This window comes from Saccopteryx leptura, chromosome 12 (genome assembly GCF_036850995.1).
Source record: "Saccopteryx leptura isolate mSacLep1 chromosome 12, mSacLep1_pri_phased_curated, whole genome shotgun sequence".
In the NCBI taxonomy this organism is placed as follows: Eukaryota; Metazoa; Chordata; class Mammalia; order Chiroptera; family Emballonuridae; genus Saccopteryx; species Saccopteryx leptura.
The window spans coordinates 13,863,223-13,877,413 of NC_089514.1; the positions used below are offsets into that span (position 1 = coordinate 13,863,223).

Below are 14,191 nucleotides of genomic sequence, written 5' to 3' on the forward strand. Positions count from 1 at the left end.
ATTTGAGTTTGACTGGCTGGAGTGGGTGGTGTTGGTGGTGCCTCTGGATACAGGATGTTCCATCTGAAGTTTTCTCTCTCCCCTCTCAGCGACAAGGGGCATATTTGGAGGTGGGTCTGCACGAGGGTAGACGAACTGCCTAACAATCTCAGCTTCTGAAATCCTGTAGGGTCGAATAGGGCAATTGCCTGAATTTTTTGTGTGCATACCTCTCTTTGGTCCTGGATCGTCCGAGAAGGGGCTGGATGGGACATCACCCTGTGTCAGGGTTCTTTTTGGCAAATATAAGTCCTAAAGCAAAGATTGGAGGGAAGAGAAATTGGCGACTCAAGCTCCCCTTTGCCTCCTTGCATCTTCCCCAAAATCCCTGGAGGGAAGGAGTCGCGGGGCTTGCTAGATGAGGCCAAGGAGCAGAGAGGAAGGGACACCCCGAGTTGCTTCTTCCCCGGAAAAGAAGGATCCCAATCTGTTCCTTTCTAGCCCATCAGGCTTTTTTCTTCGTATGGACTCGAGCTCCTGAGACTCGGCTTCCAGCCCTTACTCACTCTCCTCCTCTTTCCTCAGAAAACCCCCCAACTCCAGACGCAAGTTAAGCAAATATTTGTAGCCGCCAGTAAATTCCAGCGGCTTTTTATAGCGTGGCTCTCTGCGCCCGGGGCCAAGTCGTGCTGCTAAATATTGCTGACCACTTTTTCTTTTATGGCTTTCATGTCACTTAGCTATTGAGAGTAAGATGGATTTGCGCGGAGCCCTCACCGCGCGGCGATTCTCACCCCCCCCCCCCAGGTCTGCGCGGGGCGGCCATTGGCGGCGGAGCGTCACGTGACCGCGGGGGCGTGCCAATGTGCGCCCTCACGGGTGTCAAGCCCCTGTCAGAGTGTGCGATCAAGATCGTGAAACAACGCGATGCAAAAAGCGACCTACTACGACAGCTCCGCGATCTACGGTGGCTACCCCTACCAGGCAGCCAACGGGTTCCCTTATAATGCCAGCCAGCAGCCGTACCCAGTGGCACTAGGCTCCGATGGCGAGTACCACCGACCAGCCTGTTCACTCCAATCACCCGCCAGCGCTGGGGGCCACCCCAAGGCGCACGAGCTGAGCGAGGCGTGTCTGCACACCCTGAGCGGCCAGCCCAGCCAGCCCCCGGGCCTGGGCGAACCACCCCTGGCTCCTCCGCCGTCCCAGGCCGCACCCCCTGCCCCTCAGCAGCCTCAGCCACCGCCGCAGCCCCCTGCGCCAGCTCCTGCCGTGCCCCCGCCCCCCTCTTCCGTCTCCCCACCTCAGAATGCCAGCAGCAACCCCACCCCTGCCAGCGCAGCCAAGAGCCCCCTACTCAACTCGCCCACCGTGGCCAAACAAATCTTCCCCTGGATGAAGGAGTCTCGGCAGAACACAAAACAGAAAACCAGCGGCTCCAGCTCAGGTAATGGGGTGCCTTCTGGAGGAGGGTCCCCAGGCCACCTCCAGGCACAGCCAGCACGGCCTGGAGAGTTGGAACTTTTCCAAGGACTCGCTGCTCCTCCTCTTTCCACCCTACACAGGTTTCCAGTCTTTGCAGCTAGGGAGGTGACAGACTGTGTACAGGAAATCCCAGTGAGAGACCTAATAGAAGTCTCTCTGGACTGCTCCCAGAGCAAGTGGGGCCTAGTGAGTTTGGAATCTCTTCTTGTTCCTGTTCCACTCTTGGAGTTGGGGACTTGGTGCAAAACACTCCTGAGCTCCACTCTTTTTCCAGCACAACACCTGATTTTTTATGAAATAGTGACTCCCACCCCACACGGAAATGTGGCAGAATAAAAGCAGGCCTAATCACCCTTCAGTTCAGAATCAAAGCTTTGCTTATAATCAGAGCCTTTTAAAATTTTTTGCTCCAGCAGATGGAGTGGCTGCCTAACCTCTGGGAAGGCCCTATTCAGACTTTATACAATGAAGGCAGCCAGATATCTCCTGGGGGAGAGGATTCAGACTTGTCATCCTAATAGGAACCACATGGGCTTCCTGGAACCCGACTCCAGTAGATGATAGGCCCTGCGTCTTGGGTCTTCACAGTATCTTGGTTACCTTTGCCCCTGCCTTCTCCTGTTGCCAGTGCTGTGTCCTGAGAATCTGGGACCTGAGCCAGGATTTGAGGGGCCAGGGAGGACAGGAGGCCACAAGATTAGTGGGCAAAGCTAGGGCAGGCTGGTTGATGACATGGAGAACCCTAATTAATAGGACCCAGTATCAGGGGCCTGGGCCTCCCCATCGGAAATGGATACTGCTGGCGGAATCTCTTCCTTTGGGCGGAGCAGGCTTCCAGATTGTGGCTTCTACACCACCCATCTCCATTGGGGAGATTAAATAAGTGGCCGGTTGAGACAAGTGTCCAATCCTTCAGACAGACAGTAAATGAAGGAAAGGTTTACTGAGCATATACTAGGTGGCCCACATTCTAGCTATTGTGAAGGGAATGAAGAAGACGAGACTTGCCCACAAGGAGCTTGTAGTCTGACAGGCCTGCAGGATCATTAAGAGTCAGAATGTGAGCTGCTTCTGGAAGGAAATGCAGAGGAGGAAGGCAAACTGAGGGTTCTGCTTCTCTGTTCTTTACCCCCTTGGAGAAGCCTATGATTTGCAATTTGACTGAATAAGCTGCCAGCACTGCTTCCCCACCAGGTGGGAGGACAGCACCTAGTTCTCCCTCCCCCTTTCTGGACCCTGACAAGTGGAGGGCTTTTGGGGCCTGGTGCAAGGAGGGGCCTTGTTGGGTCAGGGACTGGGTGGGGTTGCAGAGCAGCCCCTGACGCCACTCTCCCTCTCTCTTCTGTCCCGGCAGGGGAGAGCTGCGCAGGCGACAAGAGTCCGCCTGGCCAGGCATCCTCCAAGCGGGCGCGCACGGCCTACACAAGCGCGCAGCTGGTGGAGCTGGAGAAGGAATTCCACTTTAACCGCTACCTGTGTCGGCCACGCCGGGTGGAGATGGCCAACCTGCTGAATCTCACTGAGCGCCAGATCAAGATCTGGTTCCAGAACCGCCGCATGAAGTACAAGAAGGATCAGAAGGGCAAGGGCATGCTGACGTCATCAGGGGGCCAGTCCCCAAGTCGCAGCCCTGTGCCTCCCGGTGCAGGCGGCTATCTGAACTCTATGCATTCGCTAGTCAACAGTGTCCCCTACGAGTCCCAGTCGCCCCCACCTTTCTCCAAGCCTCCCCAGGGTGCCTACGGGCTGCCCCCTGCCTCCTACCCTGCACCCCTGCCCAGCTGCGCGCCCCCGCCGCCCCCACAGAAGCGCTACACGGCGGCGGTGGCGAGCGCAGGGGGCACACCCGACTATGACCCGCATGCGCACGGCCTGCAGGGCAACGGCAGCTATGGGACCCCACACTTACAGGGAAGCCCCGTCTTCGTGGGGGGCAGCTATGTGGAGCCCATGAGCAACTCTGGGCCTGCCCTCTTTGGCCTAACTCACCTCCCCCACGCCGCCTCGGCCGCCATGGACTACGGGGGTGCTGGGCCACTGGGCAGCGGCCACCACCACGGGCCCGGGCCAGGGGAGCCGCACCCCACCTACACGGACCTTACCGCCCACCATCCTTCTCAGGGAAGAATTCAGGAAGCCCCCAAGCTCACCCACCTGTGATGGTGGGCTCGGGGCTGTGCGCCAGGAGAGCCCGCCCCTCCCCCACCTTTCTTCTCCGTTGGCTTTTTTGTTTTAAGGTTCTCCCTGCCCCTCCCTTCCCTCTCTCCTCCGCCCATTCCCCCCCCCCCGTTTTGTTTTCTTTGGTAACGCGTTTTTATAGTTTATGTGACGTAGCAATCTCGGTTGCTGGAACGGCTGTCAGTATCAGTAGCGATATTTATCTCCTGCCCTCGCTCGGCCGCTGGCCCTGCGCCCTTTCCCTTCTCTACTCTTTGATCAGAAACAGGGTATATGAACAAATTTTCTAGCCGAGTTCTTCAATGTGAATTTGTTCGTACATTATGGCTCCCGAGGGGAAGCGATTACTTTTTTAAAAATTAATTTTAGGTGTTTTTTTTTTTTTATTGCACTTCTTGTAAAGAACGAGAAAAAAAATCAAAGGCGCTTTGAAACAGGGGCTCCCTGTGCAAGGATGACTAAGTGTACGTCTTTCCGTGTGTGTATGCTGGTGGACAGTCAGATTTATTTATATTTTTTTTGCAAGCATTGAATAATCTAAGTTTTAAATATTATTTATCCCCATCCGTTCGTATTTATATTAAAGAAATTCTGTACCCTGATTGTTCAGAAGGTTTCTTGGGCCTTTTGTTCAATAGTGTATTGGCGTACATAGGAAATTTTTTTATTTGAAAGGGAAATGTGATTCCTTTATAAAAAAAGAAACGGTAATGATGCAATAATACCAGAGAGGATCCAGCTTTCGGAAAAACAGTTTGTAACATCCGGCGAAACCGAAGAAAACAATCTGTAAACACGAAAAATGCTAGATTTGTTTTAAGAGTTCTACATTCCTTGCTGCTCACACTCTGAGAAACAAAACAAAAAAAATAAAGTTTTTATTCTGAATAATTTCCGCGTCGGAAGGGGTTCTTTGGCCGAAGATGGGGCTCTGCGTGCAATGGAGGCGGAAGGAACTGCTGAGCAGGCCGCGCCGGCGGCACCGCGTCTGGGCCTGGCCGGGCGCCTGGCCGGGGCGCGGCGGATTCTCGGGACGGCAGCCGCTGCTCCGGGGGCTGCTGCCCTGCACACTCCCAGCGGCCAGCCCGCTGGGCCGCCTGGTTCCCAGCTGCTCCGGAGGCCGGCGGCGGACGCGGGGGCTGCGGAGAGCCCAGTGCGGGAGAAACAAAGGCAGCCGGCCCAGGCGCGGCGGGGGGCGCACAGGTGCCGCGGCGGCCCCGCGGGGGACCAGGCGGGCTGTCTCCTCATCCACGACCCTCCTCCGGGCAAAGCGGACCAGCGAACGCCGTAACCCGGGGCCTCGCCAGCCGCCCGGAGGATGCCGAGCACTTTCTGGGAGCAGCCGGACTCTCCGAGGATGCTTCACGGTCCTTTATCAAGCCAGGAGGAAAGAGTTACTTCTACCATTGCCACTGGGAGCGAGGCGGGTCCGAAGAAACTGCGAGGCTCCCCCACGTCTTCAGCACAAGGAGGCCCGAGCCCTCGCCTGACCTGCTGGGGTCCCAGCATCGGCCTCCTCTCCGAATTCAGGATCTGGCATTCTCTGGATTTATTTCCTCTCCTTCTTCCCTCCCCGCTTTCCTTTTATGGCCCCAGGGGGGAGGGGGAGAGAGAAAGGAGATTAATATCTTTCTAATAAAAATGCAACTTTATAAGTACTTTTTTTTTATTTGATGCTACAAGACCTAAACATTGCACTTCTATTCCTGTGCTGCCCACTGGCTGGCAGAGGCAAAAGGCAGGAGTAGGAAAGGGAAATCGTTTCAGCTTCAGATTTAAAGAACTGCTCGGAGAAGGAACCACATTCAGAAAGTGTAAACCTCAGGACTGCTTCCCCATCACACCCTCCCTCAAAGCTGGAAGCCAGGAGTCACCTGCGTCTGGGAGTCAGGAGCATCTGATGTGAGAAATAAATCCCCCTTCTCCTCGGAGTCTATGTGTCTGAGGCAGAGGTGGAAAATGTCGCCATTTTGTTTGCAATCCAAAATATCCATCTTCACGGCCTCTACTTTCCCCCTGAGAAACGCCCTCGGATGATCTTTATACGCAGGCACTGGAGCCGTTTCTGGGTACCTGCAGGGTCTGCGGGAGCTGCTTTCAGGAAACCTGCTCACGTTTTAAGAAAAAAGGGCTCGGAATACGCAAACCTAGGCAGCTGTAAAGATCTGGGTGCTTCTCCCACAGCCAGAGGTGCTTCCCCTACATCTGTCCTGGGGCTCTTGATATATACAAACACACACACACACACACACACACACACACACACACACATCTTCCTCAAGAGTTTAGGCTGTAGAGGATGTGGATTTGCTCCGCATCCCGCGCCAATCTCCCTGCTGAAATATGGCGCATCTCAGTTATACAGAGGATGGAAAACCAGTCTTTGTGAAGACTGGAGCTTCCGCCTTTCTGGCTTTTCAAATCTAAGCTAAGCAGGCTGAACAGACGCAAGAGTCTTCTTTCAAGTAATAATTTTAGAGAAGTGCATAAAATTAAAATGACATGGGAAATAAGGAACAATGAGGACACACACAGAGATCGAGATCCGTCCACAGAGAGAGGAACGTCTCTCAGAGGTTCCACTACTGGAACCCATTTCTAAAAATCTACCCTTCAGCTGAGAAAGAACTAGTCTGGAGGCTTCTTCCTTCCCCCCCAGGGCAGAGATGTTTAAATGAGATTCCAATACGATTTTCCACATCTTGCCAGTCAAGACATTCATTTTGGCTTTCAAAGAAAAAAATATATATCGATCTCACCCCCAGCTTTCCAGATATTAAAAAGAAATCCTTATTAAAATATCTCCTCAGTTAAAGTAATAGATTTGGGGAAGACTTCAGTGTTGAATGGTCAAAGAAAGGGTTTCTTCCAGATGGTATTTGAATCAATGCAGCTGAGGCAGCAGAAAGCCCTCACCCACGCAGCCCCTGACAAAGCCTCCGTGAAACGGGGCAGCGCTGCGCCTTCTCGGTGGTTCCCCTCCCTGTGGCCCCTCAGTATTTTCTGGTAAAAGCAAATGCCAAAAGCTGCCACCCCAGAGTCCGCAAAGCACCTTTCCTAAAAGCAGTCTTATAACTCTTTCCGCTGCCAAAAAAAAAAAAAAAAAAAAAATCTTTAAAAAGACTAGTTTTCCTTGTTTACTTGCGTTTCCTGCTCTCCTCTTTGCTCGGCCACATTTGATCTTGGAAAGAGCTCGAAGCTGAAATGTGTTCTTAAGGGCCAGAAGCTGTCAAGGCTTTTGGTGAGCAAGATTGATCGCACCCAGACTTCCTTCAGAGCTTTGTTTGGAATAAAAGCAAGAAAACTGAAAAAACCTCACATTTTCCAAAATAGCATCTCTATCTGTAAGGCCATGGTCTGGGCTGGTAACCACGGAGGGTACTTTCTATCTCATTTCCAGCCCAAGCCCCCTTTGCTGCTGGCCTCAGAGATGGAGTCCTATCCCTGCGCCTTGCTCGGCCTTGCTCGTTTTCCACGTAGGGCTTGCTCTCCCGCCAGCCTCTGTCTCCCTAGCCATCAGAATGATTTATTTTGCTGCCACTGTTGCCTGCTGGCCTAGGGGAGTCTGATCACTTGGTCCATTTCAAAGGAAGCAAATGCGAATCATCCTCCTGAGGGTTTGGGGGGAAAGAGATACCTTCAGATTTCTCTCTCAGCCTCCTCCCTTCTCTCTGGCTTGGTGGATTTTTTAAAAAGTTGTTGTTTGGTACCTAAAGGTGTTATCTTTTGAACCCTCCAGCCCAGTTCAAGATCGCTCAGCCTGAAGTCTCCGAATTGGAAAAAAAAAAAAAAAAAAAGAGAGAGAGAGAGTGAACAGAGAAAGAGAACCTTTCTAATTCCTCCCTTGGGCTGCCCTGTCTCACCTGCGGTGCTGTTTCCCACAACAGAGCCCGAGTGCAAACATCCCTGGTGGCCAAGGAGCAGGAAGGTGCGGGCGACAATTCGGGCTGCCAAGGGGAGCGCTCACTGCGTCTGAACCAACGAGCCCCTAGCAGAGCGACAAGGAGGTGAAGTGGAGGAAAAGGAAAAGCAAAGCCAGCGCCTTCTCCCTCTCTGCTGCTCACTTCCACCAGACTTCCTGGAAATCGGAAATACTCACCGCACCCGAGCCCTACGGGTATGAAACCCAGAATGCCAGGAGCCGCGCGCCTGCTCGGGGCGCTTTGCTTTGGCTGCCGCCGCCCTGGCTACAGGGATTTGAACACATGGACTTGGGCTTGTTGTCTCGCTTGGCACATGCATCTATCTCTCTGGAGCCACTCCTGAAAAGTTGATGGCGCAGGAAGGTCGGGAAGCTTCGAGAGCAGCCTCCCGTTTTCCGCTTCCCCCTGGAGCCAGACGCAGAGCTGCTGTGGAAACGCCGGCTAACAATGGGCCGGGGTCCGGTCTCGGGGCGCGGACTCGACGCTGGGCTCTGGGAGGGGGGCGAGGGCCTGCAGGGGTGGGGGGAGGAGAGTGGCCAGAGGAGAGAGAGGGAGGGAGGGGGGGAAGGAGGAGAGGGAAAGAAGGAAAGACAGACGGAGAGGAAGGAAGACAGCGACAGGGAGCGGTTCTGAGACCCAGGAAATGGTTTCGGAAAAGGCGGACGAGAAAAAGGGAAATAAAAAAAAGGGGGGGTTACTCTCTCGCTCTGTTCTCTTTCTTTCCTCTCTCTCTTCCTCTCTCATCTCTCCTCTCAGCTCCTTCCTCCTGCCTTAGCAGAACTTCTGTGGCTGGGTTGCGGGCCCTCGGGTGTCAAAACTTTGAAGATTAATGGATTACTTTGTTAATGACTGCAGGCGTCAGGCTGAGGTGCTTAAATGATTTGTGAGGTGCGAGGCGTCTTCCCGACAGTCCCAAACAATGCGCGGAGTGTGCGGGGGAGGCCGAGGGCAGCCTCCGGCGGCCCAGCCGCGAGCTCGCGCTGCACACTCGCACACTCGCACACGCACACACTCGCACACGCACACACTCGCACACGCACACACTCGCACACGCACACACTCGCACACTCGCACACTCGCACTCGCACACGCACGCCAGGCGCACACACCGGGTCCTCGCGGAGCGGAAGGCAGGCAGGCACCCTCGCCCCCCACGCCAGCCCGGGCATCCCCACCCACACCCACATCTATGTATTTTTGCCTAGAAAAAAGTGTAAATAAAGCCTCTCTGGCCCCCAATGAGGCGTTCCTTCCCGACTTTTTTGGATCAATCAAACAGACAGTGGCTTCTTTTGATTAAAGCCCAAATTGTCATTGGGCAGAAGCAATCATGTGACAGCCAATTCGGTCCAATTTCAACCTTGTCTCCATGAATTCAATAGTTTAATAGTAGCGCGGTCCCCATACGGCTGTAATCAGTGAATTAGAAAAAAAACACCCCAGCAGCGATCTTCTATGATAGATTTTTTTTCCCCTCCGCACTCGCCTTTTTCCTGGGCCTCGCCCCCCCAAAGCCCCTCCAGAAGAGGGAACTTTTTCTCCGAGGGGGCTCCAAGGAGAAGGCCATGAATTACGAATTTGAGCGAGAGATTGGTTTTATCAATAGCCAGCCGTCGCTCGCTGAGTGCCTGACATCTTTTCCCCCTGTCGCTGATACATTTCAAAGTTCATCAATCAAGACCTCGACGCTTTCACACTCGACACTGATTCCTCCTCCTTTTGAGCAGACCATTCCCAGCCTGAACCCGGGCAGTCACCCTCGCCACGGCGCTGGCGGCCGCCCCAAGCCGAGCCCCGCGGGCAGCCGCGGCAGCCCAGGGCCCGCCGGCGCCCTGCAGCCGCCCGAGTACCCCTGGATGAAGGAGAAGAAGGCGGCCAAGAAAACCACGCTGCCGCCCGCCTCGGCCGCCACCGCCGCCACCGGCCCTGCCTGCCTCGGCCACAAAGGTCAGTCCGAAGACGTGGCCCCAGGTCCCCGGGACCCTGGTCCCCTCCGGGGCTGCCCTGAGAGCGGTTCTGGGGGGAGGGGAGCGTGGGCTGGGAGGGGGAGAGAGAGGCTTGGCTGCCTTCCCTTCCCCTGTGGGCTCAGGAGTGGGTTTGACGGGGAGAAAAGGCATCCTGCGCTCCACAATGAGACATATATTTTTAGGAAGGGGGGGTGGGTGGAACTTTCCCTAACTTGTGTAATGTGGGATGATTTATTTGAGTTGGAACTGACCTCCTCTTGTCTAGTTGTCCTAGAGTTTGGCTTTTTGACAGTAATGAAGAGTGATAGATCGCTCTTGCTCAGCTAAGCAGCTGATGCATTAATTATAAATTGTGGTGTGGCTAATATAAAGTTTGCTCCTGGATGGAGAGGTTGGGGAGAGCTCCAGGCAAGAATCGGACGAAGGTGGAAGAGATGGGGGTCTCCCCCGGGCTGGGCTCCCAGGAAAGGCAGCACAATAGCTCTACTGCATCTAGGGGCGGCCATTTTGTTGCCGTTGATCTTTTCTGCTATATTTATTCTCCAGTGGAATAACCCTGCTCGGACCCCTCCACCTCCAACTGTGCGTGTGTCTCTTGTTGGTTTCCCTTTCCGCAGAATCCCTGGAAATCACCGATGGCAGCGGAGGGGGCTCCCGGCGCCTGAGAACTGCTTACACCAACACGCAGCTTTTAGAGCTGGAGAAAGAATTTCATTTCAACAAGTACCTTTGCAGACCCCGGAGGGTGGAAATAGCAGCGCTGCTGGATTTGACTGAGAGACAAGTGAAAGTGTGGTTTCAGAACCGGAGGATGAAGCACAAGAGGCAGACCCAGTGCAAGGAGAACCAAAACGGCGAGGGGAAATTTAAAAGCCTGGAAGACTCCGAGAAAGTGGAAGAGGACGAGGAAGAGAAGTCTCTCTTCGAGCAAGCTCTCAGCGTCTCCGGGGCCCTTCTGGAGAGGGAAGGTTACACTTTTCAGCAAAATGCCCTCTCTCAGCAGCAGGCTCCCAATGGACACAATGGCGACTCCCAAAGTTTCCCAGTTTCGCCTTTAACCAGCAATGAGAAAAATCTGAAACATTTTCAGCACCAGTCACCCACTGTTCCTAACGGCTTGTCAACAATGGGGCAGAACTGTGGCTCTGGCCTAAACAATGACAGTCCCGAGGCCCTCGAGGTCCCCTCTTTGCAGGACTTTAACGTTTTTTCCACAGATTCCTGCCTGCAGCTTTCAGATGCAGTTTCGCCTAGTTTGCCAGGTTCCCTCGACAGTCCTGTAGATATTTCAGCTGACAGCTTTGACTTTTTTACAGACACACTCACCACAATCGACTTGCAGCATCTGAATTACTAAAAACATTAAAGCAAAAACAAAGCATCACAAAACAAAAACCCCCTTGACCAGGTGGTTTGGCCTTTATTCTGAGAGTTGATTTTAATTTTATTTTTTTCTTGACCTACCCTCTCCCTCCTCTAAATGTTGAAGATTTTCTGTTTAGTGATTCCCCTGACCCAGTTTCAGAGGCGTCTTTTACAGATTATTTTGGAGTTTTAGTTGTTTTAAATCTAATCCAACAACCCTCTATGTGATTTACTGAAAGCAATATGAGGCCTGCAAGAAAGTGATCATATAATTGTATCTTCACTTTCTTTTTATTTTTGTATTACATTAGGATGCATTGTCATGCGTATTTTTGGTAGAATAAATTCTCCTTTGCTATAAGTAGCTTTCTTATTTTTTTTTCTTCCCCTCTTTCTCAAAATTCCTAACGGTTTCTTTTTTTAGTCTAACTTGGTAAATAAAATTCTGGTCACAATTCATTTTCTTTTTCAATTTTAATATATTTATTAAGGGGCATGTTCAAAATCTTTAACAGACAGCAACAAAAAGAGAAAGCCAGAAAATGGTCAGGGCGTCAGGGAAGTGATTTTTTTTTTTAATGGATTTGGTTTTCCAGTATAGAAAGTCAAGCCATAGATCTAAGTTGGTAATAGAAACAGGATTGGGAAGCCTCAGAGTTGGGTCAAGCCCAAGCTTTTGAAAGTGGAGAAATAAAGTGCCTTCAGAAACCCCCAACTCCAGGAACATGGAGTTTAACAAGCTACCAACCTCCAGGTCAATAACTAAGTTATCAACAATTCATTTATTTATACACATTTGTTCCAAACATCTACATTCCAACCCCTCCCCCACAAATCCTGAATATTTTCAGTGTGGTTGATTAGTCTCCCAGCTGTTGATGGGTCCAGGCAAACAGAACCTAAAAGATAGAGAAAAACAAAAATAAAACAAAAAGCTGGTCACTAGCTGGAAAATAACACTTCATAAAGGGTTCTTTGCAATCCTCTGGTTTAGTCATTCTGGGCATCTTTTTTTGGTGGTGGGGGTGGGGGTGGAGGGGTCTGAGAAATCAATATTTCAATTTAAGTCTGTTTACATGGCAAATAATGGAGCATTAAAGCTTTGAAGTCAGGTTAGCAAGTTGAGATTTAAAATGAAGTTTTTCTGCACCCTAGGTTATAAATTAACCAGTTTCTAGAAAAAGAGAAAAAGTACTTTAAATGAAATATGAATAAAATGTAATCTAGGGTGTGTTACTGGGTCATTTTACTTTTTGCCCCCCTTCTGACGTTTCCCCGTGTTTATTTTCCCCTTACTGAGCTCTGTTCTGCTGGTTACTTACCGTGAGAAAACGCAGCGTGTAAGCAACATGTGTGGGGGCGGGTTGATTTAAGAACCCGGCTCTTAATAGCACAGGCTTGGAAGTAATGATGAAATTGGGCTCTTTCTTTACGGGTTTGCTCCCTACCTTCCCCCACCCCTTTGCCCCCTAAGTCCCGGTAGCGGCGGAGGCGCGTGAGGACCCGGGCGGGTCTCCTGCCTCCAGCGCAGCACGGATCAGGGCGGCTCCGAACGGCCAGGGCTGAGCCGCTGCTGTTTGCGATTCGTCCTACGCTCATAAATCAAACGCTTTCTATGAATGAGAATGTCATCAAAGAGATCAATTGCAGGAACACATGCACAAATAAAAATCCTCTTACGTATTTGCCGGGGATCCCCGTCCGAAAGCATTAAGTTAGAAGGCGTTTAGTCATAATTCATTTTTATTGCTCTTTTAAAACAACAGCTTGGCTGAGCCGCGGATGCCAGAAACAGCTCGCGCCTCGGCGGCGTTTTGTCTGCGCCTCGCTCCTTCCCTTCTAGGAGAAGAGCCCGAAAGAGGCTCGTGGAGCCGTGCAGACCGCTTGCAGGCGATCGTTTAAATAGCGACCGAACTCTCCTTGCGCCCACCGCCCCCGGGCGTTGGATGGGACTTGAGCTCACATCGTGGGCTCCGGCCTACTCGCCGGGAGGACTGAGGGTCTCCTCCTAGGCGGACTGAGCCCCAGGATTTTGTGGGGGTGGGGAAGGATCGGAGCTACGGAAGCCTGCGGGTTTGAGGCCAGGGAGGCTGTCTTTGTGAGAGCGCCGGGAGCTCCGCGTTCAGGGCGGCCGGCCAGGGCGGAGCCGGCTCGGCAGCGGGAGCCGGGCCTGCCGGGAGCAGTGCGCGGAGGCGGGAGGGTCGCGGGCCCCCCGCGCCGGCCCCGGTGCCGGTGCAAGCCTGTGACCCCACCTTCAGAAATGCACCCACCCCTGCTGGATCTAGAAAGAGCCCTGCAGGAGGAGAGGAGAGGAGAGCGCAGAGGCCGAGAATGAGCAGAAGAAGGAGAGGGTTTGTGGCCCAGGGTGGCTTTGTGGCACCATCTCCGCGGCAGAGGGGGTCGCGTAAACCCGGGGCCTTGGAGGCCGTCACAGGGGAAGGAGTGAGGCCAAGGGGGAGAACGTACCGGCGAGCTTTGGCTCGGAGAGCAGATCAGCCGCAGTGCCAGCACGTATCCCTCACGTCCCGCCTCCTCCCCCAGAGAAGCCCCTTCTCGCCCCAGCTCAGGAGGCCTTGGCGCTCCCAAGGAAACCGCCTCCAGGAGGGCCGCCATGCCTATTCCCTTCTCCAGAATGAGGTTCCCCAGCTGCTGAAACTGGGGCAGGAGTGACTTTTCCTGCCTGTGCTCTTTTTAACCGAGATTGGAGATGGGTCAAAGGTCACCCAAAATAGGAAATGTTTAGAGAAAGTGTTTCTTTGCTACTTAAGGGAGTCCACAGGCAAATGTCTGCAAGTTTTCCCTTCTGTGGGGACAGGCTTTGGGGGAACCTCTATAAGTGGAGAACAGAACCCAGAAACCTGCAAGGTTCATTAACACCTTTGAAATGTGTCTGCCTTAAGCAAAACTTTCTTTTACTAACTGGGGAAAAGCTAGAGGGATGTGGGATCCCCAAATCCACAGACAATCCTCAGATAAATTTCATCTGTCGGATTCCGATGTGATAAACATGGTCAGAGTAAAAATCTATACATCATTGGCTGCAAAGCTTCCAGGAGGATCTCTGGATTTCTGTTACCTAAGAACGCATCAATTCTCGGCCTCTGTTTGGCCTTTTCTCTTTATGAGCCAAGGGTTGACACGAAACCTAATAGTAAACAGCAATTAACGACCCGTCAGCATCATGGTAGGTTGAGGGTGATGGAGAACAGGACCCCTGGCCCGGGATGACGTTTAGATTTGCACGTGTCTCTCTAGGGAAAGACTTGAAGGTTCCCACTAGGAACTATACAGTCA

At 52.6% G+C, this 14,191-nt stretch overlaps 2 protein-coding genes across 6 annotated transcripts in view; both read left to right on the top strand.

Annotated features, from left to right (window-relative positions):
* HOXA3 (homeobox A3) overlaps nucleotides 1–3,738 on the top strand; it is a 44,228-nt gene extending 40,490 nt beyond the window's left edge. For all 5 annotated transcript variants that reach the window (XM_066354022.1, XM_066354024.1, XM_066354023.1 and 2 more), the window contains 2 exons: nucleotides 787–1,426; nucleotides 2,819–3,738. In XM_066354022.1, the coding sequence (XP_066210119.1) occupies nucleotides 907–1,426; nucleotides 2,819–3,624 (1,326 nt within the window). In that variant the 5' untranslated portion in view covers nucleotides 787–906 and the 3' untranslated portion in view covers nucleotides 3,625–3,738. The remainder of the gene's footprint in view (nucleotides 1–786; nucleotides 1,427–2,818) is intronic.
* A 5,054-nt stretch (nucleotides 3,739–8,792) lies between these two features.
* On the top strand, nucleotides 8,793–11,254 carry HOXA2 (homeobox A2). Its single transcript, XM_066354038.1, has 2 exons — nucleotides 8,793–9,512; nucleotides 10,150–11,254. Exons 1-2 carry the CDS (start codon nucleotides 9,131–9,133, stop codon nucleotides 10,887–10,889), a joined length of 1,122 nt encoding a protein of 373 aa, XP_066210135.1. The 5' UTR covers nucleotides 8,793–9,130; the 3' UTR covers nucleotides 10,890–11,254.
* The last annotated feature ends 2,937 nt before the right edge of the window (nucleotides 11,255–14,191 follow it).